General features: G+C 44.9%; 2 protein-coding genes across 4 annotated transcripts in view; both read left to right on the forward strand.

Moving 5' to 3' along the window:
* Window positions 1-5,188, forward strand: part of igsf21a (immunoglobin superfamily, member 21a) — a 300,524-nt gene extending 295,336 nt beyond the window's left edge. For all 3 annotated transcript variants that reach the window (XM_061833614.1, XM_061833616.1, XM_061833615.1), the window contains exon 10: window positions 4,034-5,188. In XM_061833614.1, coding sequence (XP_061689598.1) covers window positions 4,034-4,113 — 80 coding nt within the window. In that variant the 3' untranslated portion in view covers window positions 4,114-5,188. The remainder of the gene's footprint in view (window positions 1-4,033) is intronic.
* Window positions 5,189-12,695: 7,507 nt separating this feature from the next.
* Window positions 12,696-14,657, forward strand: klhdc7a (kelch domain containing 7A). Its single transcript, XM_061832324.1, has 3 exons — window positions 12,696-12,780; window positions 13,552-13,798; window positions 13,829-14,657. Exons 1-3 carry the CDS (start codon window positions 12,696-12,698, stop codon window positions 14,655-14,657), a joined length of 1,161 nt encoding a protein of 386 aa, XP_061688308.1.
* Window positions 14,658-18,912: the final 4,255 nt, after the last annotated feature.

An 18,912-nucleotide genomic window follows, 5' to 3' on the forward strand; every position in this document is an offset into this window, starting at 1 on the left:
CAGTCGACCGGCGTACGCACGCGAGTCGTCCGGCCATCTGTTGGCTTTCGCGCGTTGGCTCGGACGGCGTTGAGCTTCTGCCAGCGTGTGCTTTGGGCCACTTGAGGGAGTGGTCTCTCGCTCTCTCTCTCTAGACTTAAGAAAGAGCAAAAAATTTCAAAATTACAGCTAATTCTCATATTGTTAAATGTTTTCTCATCAAATGTATAATTTTTTTTAAATAAAATGTAAAATGTTTTTGTCACAATATGGCATGTATCACAATAAATTCCTGCCTATATAATGGGATTATTTACTATAGATTTGTACTTAGTTTGTGTAATTCTCTTCAAACCATAAAAAAATTGACTTTTCTCATGGTGCTACTTTAATAAATAATCTCATCTTAACATGTTGGAATATGATTTCATGCTGACGTCTTTGTCTCACGGCAAAGTGATAAAATAAAAATTAAACAATTACAGACAGCCACAAGGTCTTTCTTATCGGCAATTTAAAACAAAAGATTATATTAAGATATTATTAAAATATAATTAATATACTATATATTATATAATGTATTATATATTATTAGTATTATATTATAATAATATAATAGCACATTATATTATATTATATTATAAGGGTTGCATCAGGAAGGGCATCCGGCGTAAAAACTGCTAAACAAATATGAGCGTTCATCTGAGATGACACACTTTGGTGACCCCCTCATGTGACAAGCCGAAAGAAACTTTCTATTATATTATATTATAATTCTCTGGCAACCAGTTCAGGGTGTACCCCGCCTCCTGCCCATTGATAGCTGGGATGGGCTCCAGCACTCCCCGCGACCGTTGTGAGGGTAAGCGGCTAAGCAAACGGATGGATGGATGGTTGTATGGATATTATAATTATATTTTATTAAGATTAACTTAATACTAAAGGCTATTTCTTTCCAACATCTAAAAAAATAGTCAACTTTAACAAGGATTATGTGGGGTGCTTGGAAAAGTATCGCTGGAACCAAACGTAAGAAAGGCCCTTGCGAACTTTTAAAATAAAATGTTTTGGGGTTTTTTTTTTGGTTTTTTTTGCCCACTCCATCTAAAAGGGGTCAAACATTATGTGAAAGCTGACCATTAAAAAAGGGGGCGCGAGGGCCTTAGCGGCATTCGGCGCTCGTCAAGACACAGCAAGCATCGTTTTTGGCAAGTGCGAAAGACAGCGGCAGTCGAGGAGCCCGAGATCGAGCCGTTCGCCGAGCGGGCACCTTCACAATGGCCTCTCGGGTCCTCGCCGTACACCGGTTTAGCTCGCATGCTAGTTGCGTGTGTGTGTACGACCCGATTCTGTCCTTGCTGTGACACACCTGCTCTGGCGCTGACATTTGAATATTCAAATGGGGATCCGCAAGCCACAGCCAAAGGGCCAGCAACAGCGAGGAAGAGCAAATAAAGGACAGACAGTGGATGTGCCTGAGAACAATTACGTCAAGAAAACTTTGTCGGGCAGCAGGTTTCGGCCTTAAGTCTTTTTCCGCAAGAGACGAGATTATGCCCTTTGCCCTTTAAGGGTAAGAATCAACATGCGTTCATTTTTTCACTGCCGATTTTGTGTCATTCCGTCAACTGGGCACGCCATCTGCTTCGCGAAAGCTGTTCCCATGGTGCACCGTGACAAACATGGCCGTCGCAGGTGCAAAAATGGGATTATGCGCCCTCGTCGGGCCCTTTAAAATGCGTTTGCCTCATTAAACGACAACGCGCAGATCATATTGTATGTGCGAGACGTTAGCTTTTCATTGACATAAACTAATATGTACTGGCTAACTGAGCATTCACCAATGCTAATGATGCATAACTCTTGCGGAAGCAGTTTATCAGTCTTACAGGAGATATTTACCGTAATTTCCGGGCTACAGAGCTGGTTACAAGCCTCACCGAGTACATTTGTAAAGGAAATACCATTTGGTAGATACATACGCGGCAGATGTGTAAAAGGCGCAAGTGCCCACATTGAAACACGGTACACAAAAAGAGTTTAACACTAGCGCGGTGTTAGCGTGGCACTGGCGCTAGCGTTAGCGCTGCGATAAAGCTAGCGCTAATGCTAATTCCGTATTAACGCTAACAGGGCCGGTTAAAATAAAACTTACAGGTAAATAGCACTGAGACACGCCAGTAACACAGAAGCAACACGCTGGCACAGTGCTAACGCTAGCGCAGCGCTAACAGGCCCGGTAAAAGTCACTTCCTCGGCAGATATATTCCACCAGTCTCACTTTTACCTTTTTCATTCGAGTGCCCCCTCGCGGCCGTTGGAAAATTAGCCGCATCACCGCATAAACCGCAGAGTTGAAAGCGTGTGGGAAAAATGTCACGGCTTGTAGGCCGGAAATTACGGTAGCTTTGCCGTTTTTGCCAGGATTTGGCAATAGCGGCAGTTTGAAGGAAATGAGGAAGCAAATTTTTCATAGCCGTCCACTTTACTGGCAGATGCGCCACGTAGACAAGACTAATGTACAGAAGAAAACTGTTTTTTTTAATACAAGAGTATTGCTCTAATAACTGGTAAACAATTTTACCATCAAGACCTAAGCGGATAGAAATGATAAGCAATTTAATATACTGTATGTCCAACTTATCAAATTCCTGGGTATGAAACCCAACAGCTATTGTTGTCCACATTACCGACCACTGTATAACTCTGATATTAAGACAATATAAAAGTTTTTGTAATACATTCCTACTTTAGTGACTGAAGCACAACTTTGATATGAGGACTTGGATGTCAGTCCAGTTCACTGTACTGATAATGCACAAATTTAACACCAGCACTTGTGCATAAAGGAGGAAATAACCTTGAAATATACCTCGCATATTCTGTTAGGCCCCCACAATTTTTATTTCATTCATCCCAGATGTGTATTCTTTATTTTTTTTTCCTTTTTTGGGGGGGGCAAACCACATAATTTTAGTGATGCTAAAAAGTAAAAAAAATAATAAAAAAAAGTTCTTTTTCATCCATCCATCCATTTTCTTAGCTACTTATCCTCACAAGGGTCACGGGGAGTGCTGGAGCCTATCCCGGCTGTCAACGGGCAGGAGGGGGGGTACATCCTGAACTGGTTGCCAGCCAATCGCAGGGCACATAGAGACAAACAGCAACACTCACAATCACACCTATGGGCAATTTCCATCCAACCATCCATTTTTGTTTGCCGCTTATCCTCACAAGGGTCACGGGGAGTTCTGGAGCCTATCTCAGCTGTCAACGGGCAAGAGCTGGGGTACACCCTGAACTGGTCACCAGCCAATCGCAGGGCACATGGAGACAAACCGCCACACTCACAATCACACCTCGGGGCAATTTCCATCCATCCATCCATCCATCCATTTTTTTTTGCCGCTTATCCTTACAAGGGTCGCGGGGAGTGCTGGAGCCTATCCCAGTTGTCAACGGGCAGGAGGCGGGGTTACACCCTGAACTGGTTGCCAGCCAATCGCAGGCCACATGGAGACAAACAGCCGCACTCACAATCACACCTACGGGCAATTTAGAGTGTCCAATTAATGTTGGATTTTTTGGGGGATGTGAGAGGAAACCGGAGTGCCCACCCGGAGAAAACACAGGCATAGGGGAGAACAGGCAAACTCCACACAGGCGGGTTCGGGATCGAACAGGGGATCTCAGAACTGTGAGGCCAACGCTTTACCAGCTGATCCACCGTGCCGCCTTATTCTTTTTCAATGCAATTTTAATATACATCAATTAGCCACAGATATTAACTTCTATGTCCACTGACTAAGCAAAACTTTCACATCAAGACTAAATCTTACGGAAGAAAACAGCTTTGGACTGTAAAGTACCGTGATGTTCATTTTTCCAATGCATCTCACAGTATTGGAATATTTTTATTAAAAAAAAAAAAAATGTACGTCAGCAACTTCTTGGAAATTGTTTTTTTGCCCCCCGATGCCTAAAGCAAAATAAATCAACTGACATTTTAATTGCAGCTTTTGTATCTGACCGCTTGTTTGTTTGCCGTTTACAGGCGGAGCGTCGCACATGAACGCCGCGGGCGGCCTGACGTGGTTGGCCCTCGTACTCACAGTGACCGCGGAGCTGACGTGAAAAGCCGAGCGCTCGCACTCGCGCACTCGCCCTCGGCATACAACACACACGTACACACACACGCATACACAAAGATTCAAAACAAAACAAATCATCGGCGTACTTTCCGCAACCTTGCGAGTGTTTTTGGGGCCACGGCGCTCGGAGCTCCTCCCATTTTTTTTTTTTTTTGTAACGAAAATAATCCCCACGATGAACGGGACAATCTCCTCCCATATTGCCCTCTCAATTTTTTTGGGTTTTTATTTTTGGGTCCCACGTCTGCCTGTCGACCAAGAACATTTTTTCCAACTGGAAAGACTGCATTCAGATTTTTTTTTTGTTTGTTTGTTTTTTTGGGGAGGGGGCTTTAAAGGGTCAGTGCTTTTTTTTCCATGGAAATGTGAAAAGTGCTTGAAACTGTGTTGGCTCCCCCCTAAAAAAATAATAATAATAAGTACAATAACAACAAAAGACACAGCACCCATCTGCTCCACGTCACGGGACATCAGCACCACGAGCGGGCAGGGGAGGGGGGAGGGGGGTCAATGCAGATGGTCCTACAGAACAATCTATATACTATACAAGAATCTTTTTTTCATTTTTTTTTCCTTCTTTTCGGGGGCTGAGAATGTACAAAAAAAAAAAAAGACTCGAGATGCAACGGGAGGCTCGCAAAAAAAAATGGTTTTTTTTTGTGAGTGTATTTTGTGTACATCCGTGTAAATAATGCAGATAATTAAAGAGGTTTTATGGGCGTGTGGTGAGAAAACGGTCGTAGAGTTGTTTATACTTCATCCATCAGAGCAAAACATTGGCTGACAAAACAAAAACTGTTTTTTTTTTTCTGTGTCCCGTCCCCCCCCCCCCCCCACACACACACACAGCTCCAATATATCTATATCCTTATGACAGGAAGTGGTCTCAGAAATGTCGGTTTTCAGGATTGTGATGCATGTGCATTCGCTCCCCCCCCCCTTTTGATTAAATTTTTTTTTTCAGCACTGCAGCAGCCGTTTGTTGCAGTTATGTTTCCTTGTGTCATGCTATCTTAAGTGACCTACATTGAATGTGTGTGTGTGTGTGTGTGTGTGTGTGTGTGGTGTGTGTGTGTGTGTGTGTGTGTGTGTGTGTGTGTGTGTGTGTGTGTGTGTGTGTGTGTGTATATATGTAACTCTCTCTCTCTCTCTCCCTCCCTCGCTCTTTGTCTCGCACACCGAGGTTTGCCGAGATTAGTCGCGTCACGCTAGCCGGCTCTCCCCCCCCCACCCCCCCCCCCCCCCGCCAGACTGATAAAAACAGGGTTGTTTGCATATGTTAAATTTCACCTGTATTAAAAGTGAAGAGATGAACAAACTGCCACGCCTTGACTTTGCCTGTGTCACGTTAGCTTGTGTTTGGACATGGGGTAATTCCCGGCCTACAGAGCGCGCCCGGTTAGAAGCCTCGCCGGGTACATGAGTAAAGGAAATACCATTTGGTACACGCGTAGGCCGCGGGCCCACATTGAAACCCACATTGAAACAAAAGATATTTACAAAGAAAGACTAACGCTAGCACCGCTGTGCTAACGCTAATGCTAGTGCCACCGCACGAATGCTAAAGCTAGCAATGCCGTGCGAACAGGGCCGGTTAAAAAAAAAAAAAAAATACCGGTAAAAATCATTGAGACACGCCAGCAACACACTAGCGCAGCGCTAACAGGGCCGAATCTGTAAAAGTCACTTCCACGGCACATATATTCCACCCGTCTCACTCTTACCTTTTCCGCACAAATTAGCCGCATAAACCGCAGGGTTGAAAGCGTGGGAAAATAGTGGCAGCTTATAGGCCGGAAATTACGGTAAATGTCACTTGTCTATGTATGCTCCCAAATTCAAGATGGCTGCATTGGCCATGATGCTCATGCTCAGTTGTGATGGACACTGTAAGAACAACGGAGTAATTGGGAAGTATTTTGTTCTATTTTGGTTGCAGTTTACAGCAGCTTACATCAATACTGAGTGATGCTTCTCACATTTTCACCATTTCATGTGGGTATTTTATGTTTTTCATATTTTCTCATAGTGGCTGCTTGTCGAAAGCAGCACTTTCTGTTCCACATAAAGTTCAGCTTTACAGATGCCAGGTGTGCTCCGCAGGTATTGTTTTTGAGACACATGCTGGTATAATTGTATTTGTTTTGCTGCAGTTTTTTTTTCCTTCCAGAATGCAGTACAGTACCACCTCGGTTCTTGTCCATAATCTGTTCTGGAAAGGCGGTTCGAGAAGTGATTTGTTCAAAAACCGAATCGATATTTCCTATTACAATTAATGGAAAACGAAATCATGCGTACCAAGGATAAAACAAAACGTCTTTTAAGACCATTTTTCAAGCTTTTCCAGATAATAAACTGAATAGTAGAAATACATGTATTGTTTAAATACTTTATATAATAAAATAATTAAAGAAATATATTTATTTTTGCTTAAAATGTTTGCTTTCTGGAGGCTGGGAGTGCATTGCCGTATCTGTAGCGAGTCGGTCCCCAGCCTTGTAAATTTTTTTTTTTAAATTAAAAAACGTGCAGAATCACGGGACACGTCTGCGTACAGAGGCTACGTTATACACAATAACAAAGCGTGTCGTGGGTCAGCTGGTGGGGCCGCGCACGTCATGTTATTTCCGGGAATTGAACACCCCGTTCGAGTACCGGCTTTTGTACGAAAACGGGAGCAAAAACAAAAAAAAGGCAAAATTTTCATTCGAGAACCGAGTATTCCCTGTACCTTCTCTTGAACCTCCCCTACACAATTCAGCTTTACAGGTGCCATGTCTCTCTCTCTCTCTCTCTCTCAGAGCAGAGAACACCCCTTGAGGAAACGCTGTAACTCGAAAAAGCTCCGATTATGATGCAGTGCGATTTTAAAACACCGCCCCCAAAATGCTGAACGTACTGTTAAATTCAACACATCGGAATGCGACGGTGTGCCTAATATTGCGGCCAGTGAGTGTTTTCCCACCACTATATTATTGCATTTGCCGCATATCTATGGCTGCAGGGCTCATTTTGCAACTCTGTTTGATGTCAGCACCGTAATTGTACACATTCAATTTATTCCAGCTCGACTACGGGGCCGACGTCCTCGGCAAGCCTTTGAAGGAGCGTTGTGATGATAACACAACCAATGCAGCTCGCGTCCAATTGAAGGTTAATTTAACGTGTCATAATCGCTTGATGACGATGTTTTATTTGCTAATCATGGCTAAGCTACGTCCATGAGCGGGTTTCAGGTTTAAAGTTTTTCTTCGGTGAAGGGGTGGAAGAGATGGCAGACTCCGACGGTTGCTCTGGGATGCACACTCACCTTGGAAGAGTCCGATACCGCAAAACGGACCCGCGAGGTGGAGAGCTGCTTCCCGACATAATTACAACAATATTAAGAGGACCCGAGCTTTCGAGAGGGAAGTGGAGTGCACCGGCTGCATCTCATCAAAAACTTGTCATTTCCATTTCAATTCAAGAGTCACTTTTTTTCCACTTGATAATAACTAAAAATAGGTTAGGATTGCTACGGGGGGTGTGAAGATTCCGTCTATCGTGTGTTATTCAGTCTTGCGCGAACACAAACGGGCAGCGTTCGTTTGTATGTCCGCAGCTGGTGATACAATGCGATGTTCGATCAAAGCTGCGCAGTGGAATTTCTCCAGTGGAGGAAAATTATCTGCAGCTCAATTTCACAAAGCTCAACAGCAAGAGAGATATACTTTGGTTCACTGGCAATGAATGAAGTCGTAACAATTACATATTTCTTGGTGGCCTTCCATAGCATGTTAATGCTACGTGTGCCTGAACAATAACGTGCTTGTTGAAGCCAAAAAGTCACTATGATGATATCAGCGGAGGAACAATTAGAAAGATGGAGGCACGCACTGGAAAGGAGAGGAGTGAAGATTAGCCGAAGCAAAACAGAAAATATGTGGGTGAATGTGAGGGGCGGAGGAGGAAGAGTGAAGGTCCAGGGAGAAGAGATGGCGAGGGTGGATGACTTCAAATACTTGGGGTCAACAATACAGAGCAATGGAGAGTGTGGTAAGGAAGTAAAGAAACTGGTCCAAGCGGGATGGAACAGTTGGCAGAAGGTGTCTGGTGTTCTATGCGACAGAAGAGTCTCCGCTAGGGTGAAGGGCAAAGTCTATAAAACAGTGGTGAGGCCGGCCATGATGTACGGATTAGAGACGGTGGCACTGAAGAAACAACAGGAAGCAGACCTGGAGGTAGCAGAAATGAAAATGTTGAGGTTCTCGCTCGGAGTGAGCGGGTTGGATAGGATTAGAAATGAGCTCATTAGAGGGACAGCCAAAGTTGGACGTTTTGGAGACAAGGTGAGAGAGAGCAGACTTCGAAGGTGTGGACATGTCCAGAGGCGAGAGAGTGAGTATATTGGCAGAAGGGTGCTGAGGATGGAGGTGCCAGGAAAACGAGGGAGAGGAAGACCAAAGCAAAGGTTGATGGACGTGGTGAAGGAGGACATGAGGACAGTGGATGTTAGAGAAGAAGATGCACGAGATGGACTCAGATGGAAGAAGATGACACGCTGTGGCGACCCCTAATGGGATAAGCCGAAAGGGAAAGAAGAAGATTCAATTTACATGTAGTCTGGAAATGTTACGTGAATCATGTTAAAGTGGCACTAAGCAGGTCCAAAATTAATAAAAAATGTTCCCAAGTAGATAAAATCAGGTTGCAAAACTTGAGTAATATTGGCCACCTCTCAGCTCTCAGACGCTGTGGCCATGTCGAATGGATGCGAGGAAGTGACGGCTGATACGGTGTAACATCACATTAGGGTTAGCTTCAAAATTGAATGGTTAGCGTGCGCTACTAACCTAAAAAAAACAAGCACACAAGTCAACTTTGTGACGTAACTCCACAGATGAACACGCCACCTGACCACAACGGTACACGAGGAGCAAGCCCGAGTGGTAAGAAGAGTCTGCACTGCCCTGTTCACCGCTATCGAGTTACCCAGCAAGCAGTTTGGTGTCTGGTGAAAGTTTACAAAACTATCCCTCGTAAAATACCCACTGCACAGCCAGCTGGCGGTCTCGCCGTCTGCGACTGTTTGAAAAGTCAGTCCATCGCATTTTTTATTTCCTAATTTTTGAGGGGCTTCATAAATGTCACCAAGCTGTTCTGTAAACTGAGCCAACACGCATTTTCAGGCTGTAGCTATTGTTAGCTTGCTAACTGCACGCTGGAGTGCTAGATGTGCCTGGTTATGGAAGCTAAACGTCGCTAACTCACAACTGACTAGCATAGCCAAAACAAAATATTAATTTGTCCTTATATAGTCGCACTAGAAAATATACGCCCAAACAGTTTGATTTCATAGGGCTGTGTTTTAGCCTTGCCCACAAAATCTAGAAAAACTCGAAAGGTGCAAAAGATGCTTAAGATAAAAATGCCCAACAATTCAGTGGAACAATGTTTTTAGAAACAAAATTCGACAATATTTTTATGCTTTTTATGCTTGTGTAGTCACAAAGTCACTCTGAAAGCATTAAAAATGTAGCATATAAAAGTTACATTTCACATTTAAGGTTCCTGTAGTCATAATCTAATACGGGACATAATAATCTTCCACGTGTTTAGTCAAACTAACTCTCCAACGGTGTCAAGGCTACTGTAATTGCATGCTATTAAAGTTACTCATGCCATTAAGAGGTTATGTGAGCTTTTTTTAATATAAAGTATGTAACATAACAATAACGAGCAGTCAAAAGATCAGTCAAAGCTACAGAACGTCGAGGCACTTTGCGAGGTATTAAAATTTGCTGTAAAGCATAATGCAATTATGTGAGTTAATACATGTAGCATAAATATCGCAAGTCATCAAAAAGTCACTCTTAAATCTATGTCAAGGCTTTAGGTGACATATTAAAGTTATGGAAGTCATTTTAATGCAATCGCGCTCCCGTGTATGCAGAGAGAAGGATTGAGCGACTTTGCTACCTTTGTTCCAACAACCATTATTTTTGTCTGAGGGTTAAGTTAAAGCTACAAAATCAATATAAAGGAAGAAAACATGAGTTGTGGAAATTTTCTTTATGCAAGATTCAGACAAAGGCAGGAAGTGCTGCCCAATATGTATATATATAGATTTGTTTGCATAGGCTTGCTTTAACAATTTCTCTGGCAGTACACTAAAAGTAAGCCGAAAATTCCAGTGCAAACGTCTAAAATCTGTTATCAGGAGGAGGGAGAAAGCGCTTCGCTCTCAAGCAGACAATCACGTCGTCCTCATCCCGGTCTGAACTGCTCACCTGAGCTTGGAGCAAAGGTCAAGCCAATCAGCAGAATGTCACAGAGGCCCACCTGTGAATAATTCACAAGTCAATACCAGCTCGAAGAATTTGGCTTCCTTGATGTGCTGAGCTGGAAGCCATCACGTGAGAAAAGGATGACCATCTGGAATCGCTGACACGTCCTTCCTGTTTCTCTGCAATTCCTCGGAAAGCATATTTGGTGACTTAGGGTATGTTTACATGAGTGAACAAAATTTTTCTGATGTCTGTCTGTGGCCCCACTTATAAATCAATTGCAAACCTAGTAATAAGCATGCCAAGCCAGTAGTCGGCAGCCTCAGTCAATTATGAGTGAACGTACCCTTCGTGTGTCAGTAACGTATGTCTGCAATTGGAGTTACCCGCAAAATAATTTTCTGTAAACAAACAACAAAAATGAGTTTGGTTTCCAACTAAAAATTGGATCACTTAACACCCCCCTTAAGTAAGTAGTTAACTGTTATAGTCGGGAAGTCCAGCAGTCCCAACTTCTCCCAGGAGGTTTGTAAAGAAAAATCAGTCCCGAGTGTATCTTTCTGGAACGCCTCTGCTCAATTTCCAGATATTTTTTGATCCACGACTCTTCCGGTTACAGACCAAGCTACTTCCTTTCAAAAGTCAATAGCTTCAATTTCCCGCTATACCTGTATATAGAGGTCGTGCATAAAATCACGTGACTGTTGTTTACCTCGTCATATTGCCGGTCAAGCTAAGCATTGCTCAATGCTAAGTCGGTTGGAGACGACACGGAAATATGTCTTGTAGCACGACGCCCAGAGTCTTGTCCGATACCGTCAGATATTTAGAAGGTGAAAATAAACGACGGTATGTGGAAAAATTAGATAAACTCGGCATAGAGGACCCGTATTTAATGCCGAAATTGATGTTTACGCCGATAAGAAATTGGACTGTGTCTCGGACAATAAATAAAAGTCTGGACGCATACGAATACTTTATTGCTGGATCTGTTCGCGTCACGATTAAATCCCACATAGATATGGTTTTGACAGCTTGCGAACGCGGACGTGTGTTCGGCGACACGTTAACCTTTACTAGAGTCCGTCGATCTTTTCAGCTAGTATTCAATACAAATACCAATATTGAAATAAATGAGCCCTGGTTTTACACAAACTCGCATTCATTCACTATGATTGAAAAAAAGATGACGGAAGTGTTTTCGGCAACATGTTAACTTTTGTCCGAATCCATCAATATTTTCTGGTCTTTTCAGCTGGTATTCCGTAGAACGATCTCTTTGAATATCTGTCTCGTCTGTCGTGACAACCAAGATCACAACAGGTCTCGGGTATTGTAAATGTTCTCCTCCGGTTCAATGTCGAGCAAGTCTGTTTGACCGGCAATATGGCGTCGTCAAAATGGTGACGTCATGCGCACGAGCTATACGAGAGGCTGCCACAGCATCCCACGGAGTCAAAGTTTTGCCTTTGGACTACGACCTGCTCGTGTGCAACAGCGGCACACATGGCAACCTGACTTTGACTGAACTGTAGATCCAGTTTATGAAATGAACGAAGCTGTCACTTTTGTCTGTGGACGCTCGCCCCACCTACTACTTGCCTTTTCTACACTGTCTGACAGAGCTCGCTGTGGAAGGGAAAGGTTCTGATCCACGACCCATCTGTGCAAACAGTTGTATCCTGGTTGCTAAGTACTTGATAAAACTAGTGTTCTGACCCCACCCATTATTTAAACCCTACTTTCCACCTCCATCTCAAGCTGTGCAGTGTGAGTGAGTCACTGTGTGATAAAACATTAAATCCTCATGCAACGAGTAAAACTTGGACCGATAAAAACGGTACCTAGGTCTCAAAGTCTTGGATGACATTTTCTTGGGGGAAAAAAAATGAGATAGTGAGAGAATGGCCCAAGCAAATATTGATCGCTACTGAGCATGTGCTTCAACGTGTTGATTTAGACTCAGGTGCATGCGTGACTTGAGCTCCGCCTTCAAAAACATGCAAATGAACCTCCGCAGGTTTCATTCTACACCAACAGACAAAGAGCAGCAGTCATTGGATCATGGGTGCTCGTTTGCAATGAAAACCAGCCGGCGTGCAGCTGTCAGCTCGGAGAGGTCGATAAAAGGATCAGTCAACCGGTCATTGGTGCCGTTGCTCCTGTGGACGCTGCCGCCATGCCTATTGCAGACCTCCTTGGAGTCCAATTCGATATGCAGCTGCTGCTCAAAATTAGTCTTTCTGTGGCAACAGTGCTTCTGGTGTCATTGCTTTATAAGTTCTATAGCTCTAGGGCCATGGAGGAAACTCCAGTCCAGGATAGCAAAGAACCAAAGACTTGCCAAAGATGCAAGACAACCCTGCTGGATGCTGGCATTGAAGGTAATCTTGGACCACATCTCGCTGATGATCCGTCCTCTGACAACAGCGAGGAAACACCGATAGAAACTAATCCAGCTCAGGAGGCATGTAGCCTGTCACAAAATGATCGATATTTTGGTGAAGAAGAAATCATCACTTCATCCAGTGACAGTAATCTGGACCTGCTTGAACCAGCAACGAGTGGGCGAGCAAGTACTAAAGGCCGACGCTCTCCTTGCTTTTTAAAGAAGTTGGATGGCAGTTCGGGAGTGGGCAGGGAGCTAAGGCAGGACTTGGAGCGACGTGGCGTCTACTCCAGTTTCCTCTCCAAGGCAGAAATTAAGGTGGAGGATGCTAAGCTGATGTTGGACAATTCAGGAGACCAGGTAGTGCATGGAAAGATATATGAATACCATGTGGAAACCTCTTCTCACTGTACCAGAGACCCAAACAGAATGTTGGGTCAGAATGAAAGAATATCTGAGTCACAACGAGAAGAGATTGGAAGCCATAGCAGGACGCTCACAGATTCTCCTGCTTCTTTGTACCATGACATTACTAAGGAAGCCTCCTACCATGGGAACACAAATCTGTCGCCCTCCATAATGTGTGGACCTTTACGCAAACAGAGCTATCTCGCTGCTGCAGCGCATTTGGAGCTGTCAAATCCAGTTCTTCCCACCAACGGTGGTCCACTGTGGAACAGTCCCTCTACAAACAATAGATGCCAAAACAAGAGCAAACGGTCTCATCAAGAAGCTGTAGTAGGCAGTGGTTTGGTACATTGCTCAGATTTGGAAAGCCTCAAACGTCAACTGGACCTGGGGAACTGTTTACAGGCACTGTTTTCGGCCCAAAAACACAACCAGAGGTCATTGGTACAAGCGGCCATTGAGGTTATGTCCGACAACTACCTGCAGGTACTCCTGGATCCCGACCTTTACGGGCGGCTTACTGATGCCGATCGGGAGCTAATCCTGAGGCAGAGAACAAGAGGAAGAAGATTCATCATGGTGGCAGATATGGACCCCCAAGACTGGTCAAGGAATAGTAGGATGTTGGAAAGAAGCCAGAGTGCTGTGTATTACTATGACGACTGTGGAAACACCTGGCACAAACTTTGCTCCGTTCCGCTGGAAGTCATCAGCAAAGCTTGTGCCACATGCACAATGGATAACTACCTGTTTGTCGCTGTGGGTTGCCAAAGCACCGAGACAGAAATGACACCTTCCAAGCGAGTGTTTTGCTATAATCCTCTCACGGCCATTTGGAAGGAGATCAGCCCCATGAACGAAGCCAGGCCCAATTGCAAACTTGCCGCACTGGATGGCTACATCTACGCCATCGGTGGGGACTGCCTCTCCTCGGTGGAGCGCTACGACCCGCGGTCAGACGAGTGGACCTTTGTGGCCCCTCTGCCAAACGATACGTTCTCCGTGGCCCACCACGTGACCGTGTGCAAAGAGGAGCTGTTTGTGTCCGGCGGTAGTCTCCGCTACATGCTTCTGCGCTACAGCCCCAAGAGCGACACGTGGAGGGGGAGTCTGCTGACCGGTGGCAAAGACAGGACGGCAGACATCGTGGCCGTGGGACCCTTTCTGTATCGCTTTGACGTCAACCCTCAGCTGGGGGTCAGCGTGTACCGCTACCACACCGTGGCCCGACTGTGGTACGAGTGCGGCACCAAACGCCTCCCCCGCTGTCCTGCGTTCCGGTGCGTCGCAATCGACGACGTCGTCTACTGCGTCAGCCGTCGCTTCACCTTGAGGTTTGAGGCCGACGAGATCTCTCCGGCTTTCGCTGACGACGAGTTGAGCGTCCCCTCGGCAGCCAGGGGTCTCCTTTTCCCCTTTGTACTGTCGCTGCCTGACGCGAGCCCTCGGCAGACCAGCGTGTAGTAAAAAATTCACTTTTAGGATGAGAACATTGTGCCTGCAAGCATACACAAGTTCTCCATCAGATGGCTTTGAGCTAAGTTTTAGTCCTTGCTCAAACATATCCATGACACACACAAAAGGATGGATGCTTTATTTTTCATGCTAAATCTGAAATCTGTGTCCTCTTCTGCGTGTTTTTTCTCCATAAAGGAATTACTGGGTGAAAGCGACTGACTGCTTTGTGTATGATTTCCTCGCAAACGTGCCAAACACAACCACAATGCGGCTTTCATTGTCACTTTATTGCAATTAGCATCCCTTTATTAGCAATCTCGGACCATAAATGTAAAACATTAGCACGCTAATGGCCGTCTGACTGCTGTTTGCTTAGGACGTGCTGCCTCGCAAACAACTTTGCACCCTTGGATTTTTCTGCTCCGCCTTGCTATTAAGCGATTTTTACATCATTTCTCGGCTTTCTAGCACCGAATACCACTCACGGGTAAGTGTTGCAGTGAGTTGTGTACATTATACAAATGAGGCAACACGGCCACAATCCATCACCGAGCTTGTGGGACACGCGGCACAAATAAAACGGGCACGGCGTCCTGGATAGGACGCAATTATCTACATGAGCTATGGAAATACAACGGCATGTAAATGGCGGCGTCACGCGGCGGTGCGAGCTTCTCAAAGGATCCGTCACAGCCGGGCTCGGGCTCGTACTCCTTTGGTGGTCGGCCACAACGTCTGACAGAGTCTGACGCATCCTCGTTAAGAGGTATACTGTGTAAATAAACGTCTCAATCTGTGCTACGCGTCGCGGCGCAGGTCGGGATGCGTCGTCGTCGGGAGACGCACCGCGAGTGATGTAAATTTTCATCAACGGGGGAGGGGGCGGTTGAACCTCCGGCGGCGTCCCCGGAGAGATGCGCTGCGACAGCACCATCAAGCGGCCGCGGCAAACAAATAAGACCGCGTTTTTGCAGCTTTGACAGGTTGCCGTGCTCCGGAAATTCCCGCGACGTCATCCGAGCGACTGAGCCGCCACCGGTTGCGCCGCAGATGGTTGACGGTCAAGAGCAAGCGTCTTTGATTCTTCCTAATTAAACACTTTGATTCCATGTAATTAAGCCCCTAATGGGATGGGAGTGGCACGCATCCCTGCAGACGTCTCCTTGGATGGCTCATGACCGGAGCTGGGGAGAGGAGACAAATATTCGACTCGAGTAAGAGTACCGTTACTTTAAATAATATGACTCAAGTCGAAATAAAAAGTAGTTCAAATAATTACTCGAGTAAAGTAAGTTTCTTTCAGCTTGTCCAGTTAGAGGTCGCCATAGCGTGATATCTCAGATGAACGCAAATATTTGTTTGCCACAGTTTTTACGCCGCATGCCCTTCCTGACGCGACCCCTCTTTGGGGAGCGGAGGCCACAGTGAGATTCGAACTCACGCTCTAACCCAGGGGTCACCAACACGGTGCCCGCGGGCGAATGGTAGCCCGCGAGGACCGTATAAGGCACCCGTGAGGTATGTTCGAAAAATACCATAGGCCGCAAATTTTTACCATTATTTGTGCCTTAAGTCCTGAATCTGACTTGCTGACTTGAATTTGAATTTTAAAATACCTGTAATGTCATTTACTATAAAACATTAAAACGAAAATATTTTATCTACGTGTAATGAACTGAGACTGAAATATGCCGCAAATAGGTCACGTAGCCCTTCGTACGATCTGTGCTCACGAAGTCGCCCTCAGCCTCAAAAAAGTTGCTGAGCCCTGCCGCAAGCACTCAGCTGTGGGGCCTCAAATAATTACTCGAGTAACAGAAAGTACTTGGGGTGGGGCTGCGGGGTGAAACTAAGTACTTATTTATTTTTAAAATTTGAGTTTGAACGTCAAATACAATAATTACATTGCTGAACAACATAACTTCGTCTAAAACGGCCGTCAAACTCATTTCTCTCGCGGGCCACGTTGTAGTTCGGGAGGGCCGTTTTGAATATAGATTAATAAAAACGTTTTATCTTATCATGTTTACACAATCAATTTATGAACCAGAATCCGAATCAGAAATCAAGAGTAACGTGTTTTTCAACTTTTCATGATGTATAACAATTTGAAAATTTGGAACAGATTTTTTTTACAAGCATCACGGAAATAGAAACTCTAGATTTAGGTTCGCGGGCCACATAAAATCATGTGGCGGGGCGGATCTGGTCCCCCGGGCCTTGACTTTGACACCTGTGATCTAAAACATCAAAAATTTAAATCTTTGGAAGCAAAACTCAGATCCAAGAGGCGGTCTAATAAAGTATTGATTCCACTTGTTTTTGATTGCAAAAGTTTCCACACCTCTGTTCGAATACCAGGTTTTTGAGTTGGAAAAGAATGTTAACCAATATAAATCATTTTCAAACTTTTTCCACCATTTCTTTGATTGGACCGCAAAGCCCACTAGAAGATTTTGTGCGCGGTTATGTGACTTTTTTTGCGTCATTTGATTGGTGGACTTGAGTCAAACCTCACTCTGGTAATCATGGCGGATTGGCGCAATGGCCTCGAATCAGGAAGCATCTAAAAATGAATCACACTCCCAGTTATTGATAAATGAAAGTCGCGAACGGCAACTCGTTGAAATGTTATTAGTAAAGTAAAAGTAACGGTGTAAATGCAAAACGTTCCTACCAACCTCTGCTCAAGATTCAGGTCAGTTCCTGCATCAGCACGTCTTTTTACTATTATTATTTCTATCCAATATCTCAGAGATACTAAATGCATGCTACGTATGAGATTGGCGGAATTTGCATGTCATTATGTTCTGGAAGCATCAACATCATTTATGCCCCTGCCTTCTGGTTCCGCATTCCCTCTGACATGCACGTGCGGTCGAAGCCAGGAAGATCTGAAGCAATCGGAGAGAAAAGCGGCGTGAAAATGGAACGCGTGTTCACCGCTGTTAAATGTTGAACGTAAAGTCGAAGTTGAATCAACACATGACAGACGAGAGACGCGAGGCAAACGATGACGTGCCTGTGGCCATGTTTAAACTGGTTCTCACTGGGTTAATGGAACGCGGCCAGATCTGTGTTAGTCTACGACGCAGTCATGATTCTCATGATCGCTAATTTTGTCCTTCATGACCTGAAAATATTGGCTTCACAATCCTAAAACTAATGACAAGGTTTGGCATACAACATTGGTGTCCTGAGTGCGTGGCACGAAGAATTATAAGAACAACTTCTTATTTTCCTTTCGGCTTGTCCCGTTACGGGTCGCCACAGCGTGTCATCTTTTTCCATCTAAACCTATCTCGTGCATTGTCCTCTCTAACAACTGCAGTCCTCATGTCCTCCCTCACAACATCCATCAACCTTTTCTTTGGTCTTCCTCTCCCTCTTTTGCCTGGCAGCTCCATCCTCAGGAACCTTCTACCAACATATTCACTCGCTCGCCTCTGGACATGTCCAAACCATCGTAGTCTGCTCCATCGAACCTTGTCTCCAAAACATCCAACTTTAGCTGTCCCTCTAATGAGCTCATTTCTAATTCACTCCGAGCGAGAACCTCAACATCTTCACTTCTGCCACCTCCAGGTCTGTTTCCTGTTTTTTCTTCAGAGCCACCGTCTCCAGGCAGCCTCACCACTGTTTTATAGACTTTGCCCTTCATGCTAACAGAGACTCTTCTATCACATCGAACACCAGACACCTTCCGCCAACTGTTCCACCCCGCTTGGACCCGTTTCTTCACTTCCTTACCACACTCTCCGCTGCTCAGTATTGTTGACCCCAAATATTTGAAGTCGTCCACCCTCGCCATCTCTTCTCCCTGGAGCTTCACTCTTCCCCCTCCGGCCCTCTCATTAAAACATATATTCTGTTTTACTTCGGCTAATCTTCATTCCTCTCATTTCCAGTGCGTGCCTCCATCTTTCTAATTGTTCCTCCACCTGGTTCCCTTCATTGCATATCACAATATCATCTGCGAACATCATGGTACAAGGGGAATCCAGTCTAACCTCATCTGTCAGACTACTCATTACCACTGCAAAGAATTATAAGAATAACGACGGGAAAATTACGGCACCTTGGGCAAATTACCCGGAGGAGTTCCTCAAAGTACCCCAACCTGGAATGAGCCCAAAATGAGGGTTTCAGGTGTAAATGGCTGACTTTCTGTTCAGTTTTGAGTCGGGATCCTCGATACGTTTTTGTGCATTTCCACCCGATTTTGTGTCAATCGCTTAAACTGGAATCCGGGGCAATTTTT

Source organism: Syngnathoides biaculeatus, chromosome 10 (genome assembly GCF_019802595.1).
Source record: "Syngnathoides biaculeatus isolate LvHL_M chromosome 10, ASM1980259v1, whole genome shotgun sequence".
Taxonomy (NCBI): Eukaryota; Metazoa; Chordata; class Actinopteri; order Syngnathiformes; family Syngnathidae; genus Syngnathoides; species Syngnathoides biaculeatus.

Bases quoted from the DNA above. Each gene is read 5' to 3' on its own strand.
- klhdc7a (XM_061832324.1), top strand. From the start codon at position 12,696: ATGGAGGAAACTCCAGTCCAGGATAGCAAAGAACCAAAGACTTGCCAA. The intron at 12,781-13,551 runs GTAATCTTGGAC...TACATTGCTCAG, and splicing joins GCTGGATGCTGGCATTGAAG to ATTTGGAAAGCCTCAAACGT. The intron at 13,799-13,828 runs GTCAAGGAATAG...GTTGGAAAGAAG, and splicing joins GATATGGACCCCCAAGACTG to CCAGAGTGCTGTGTATTACT.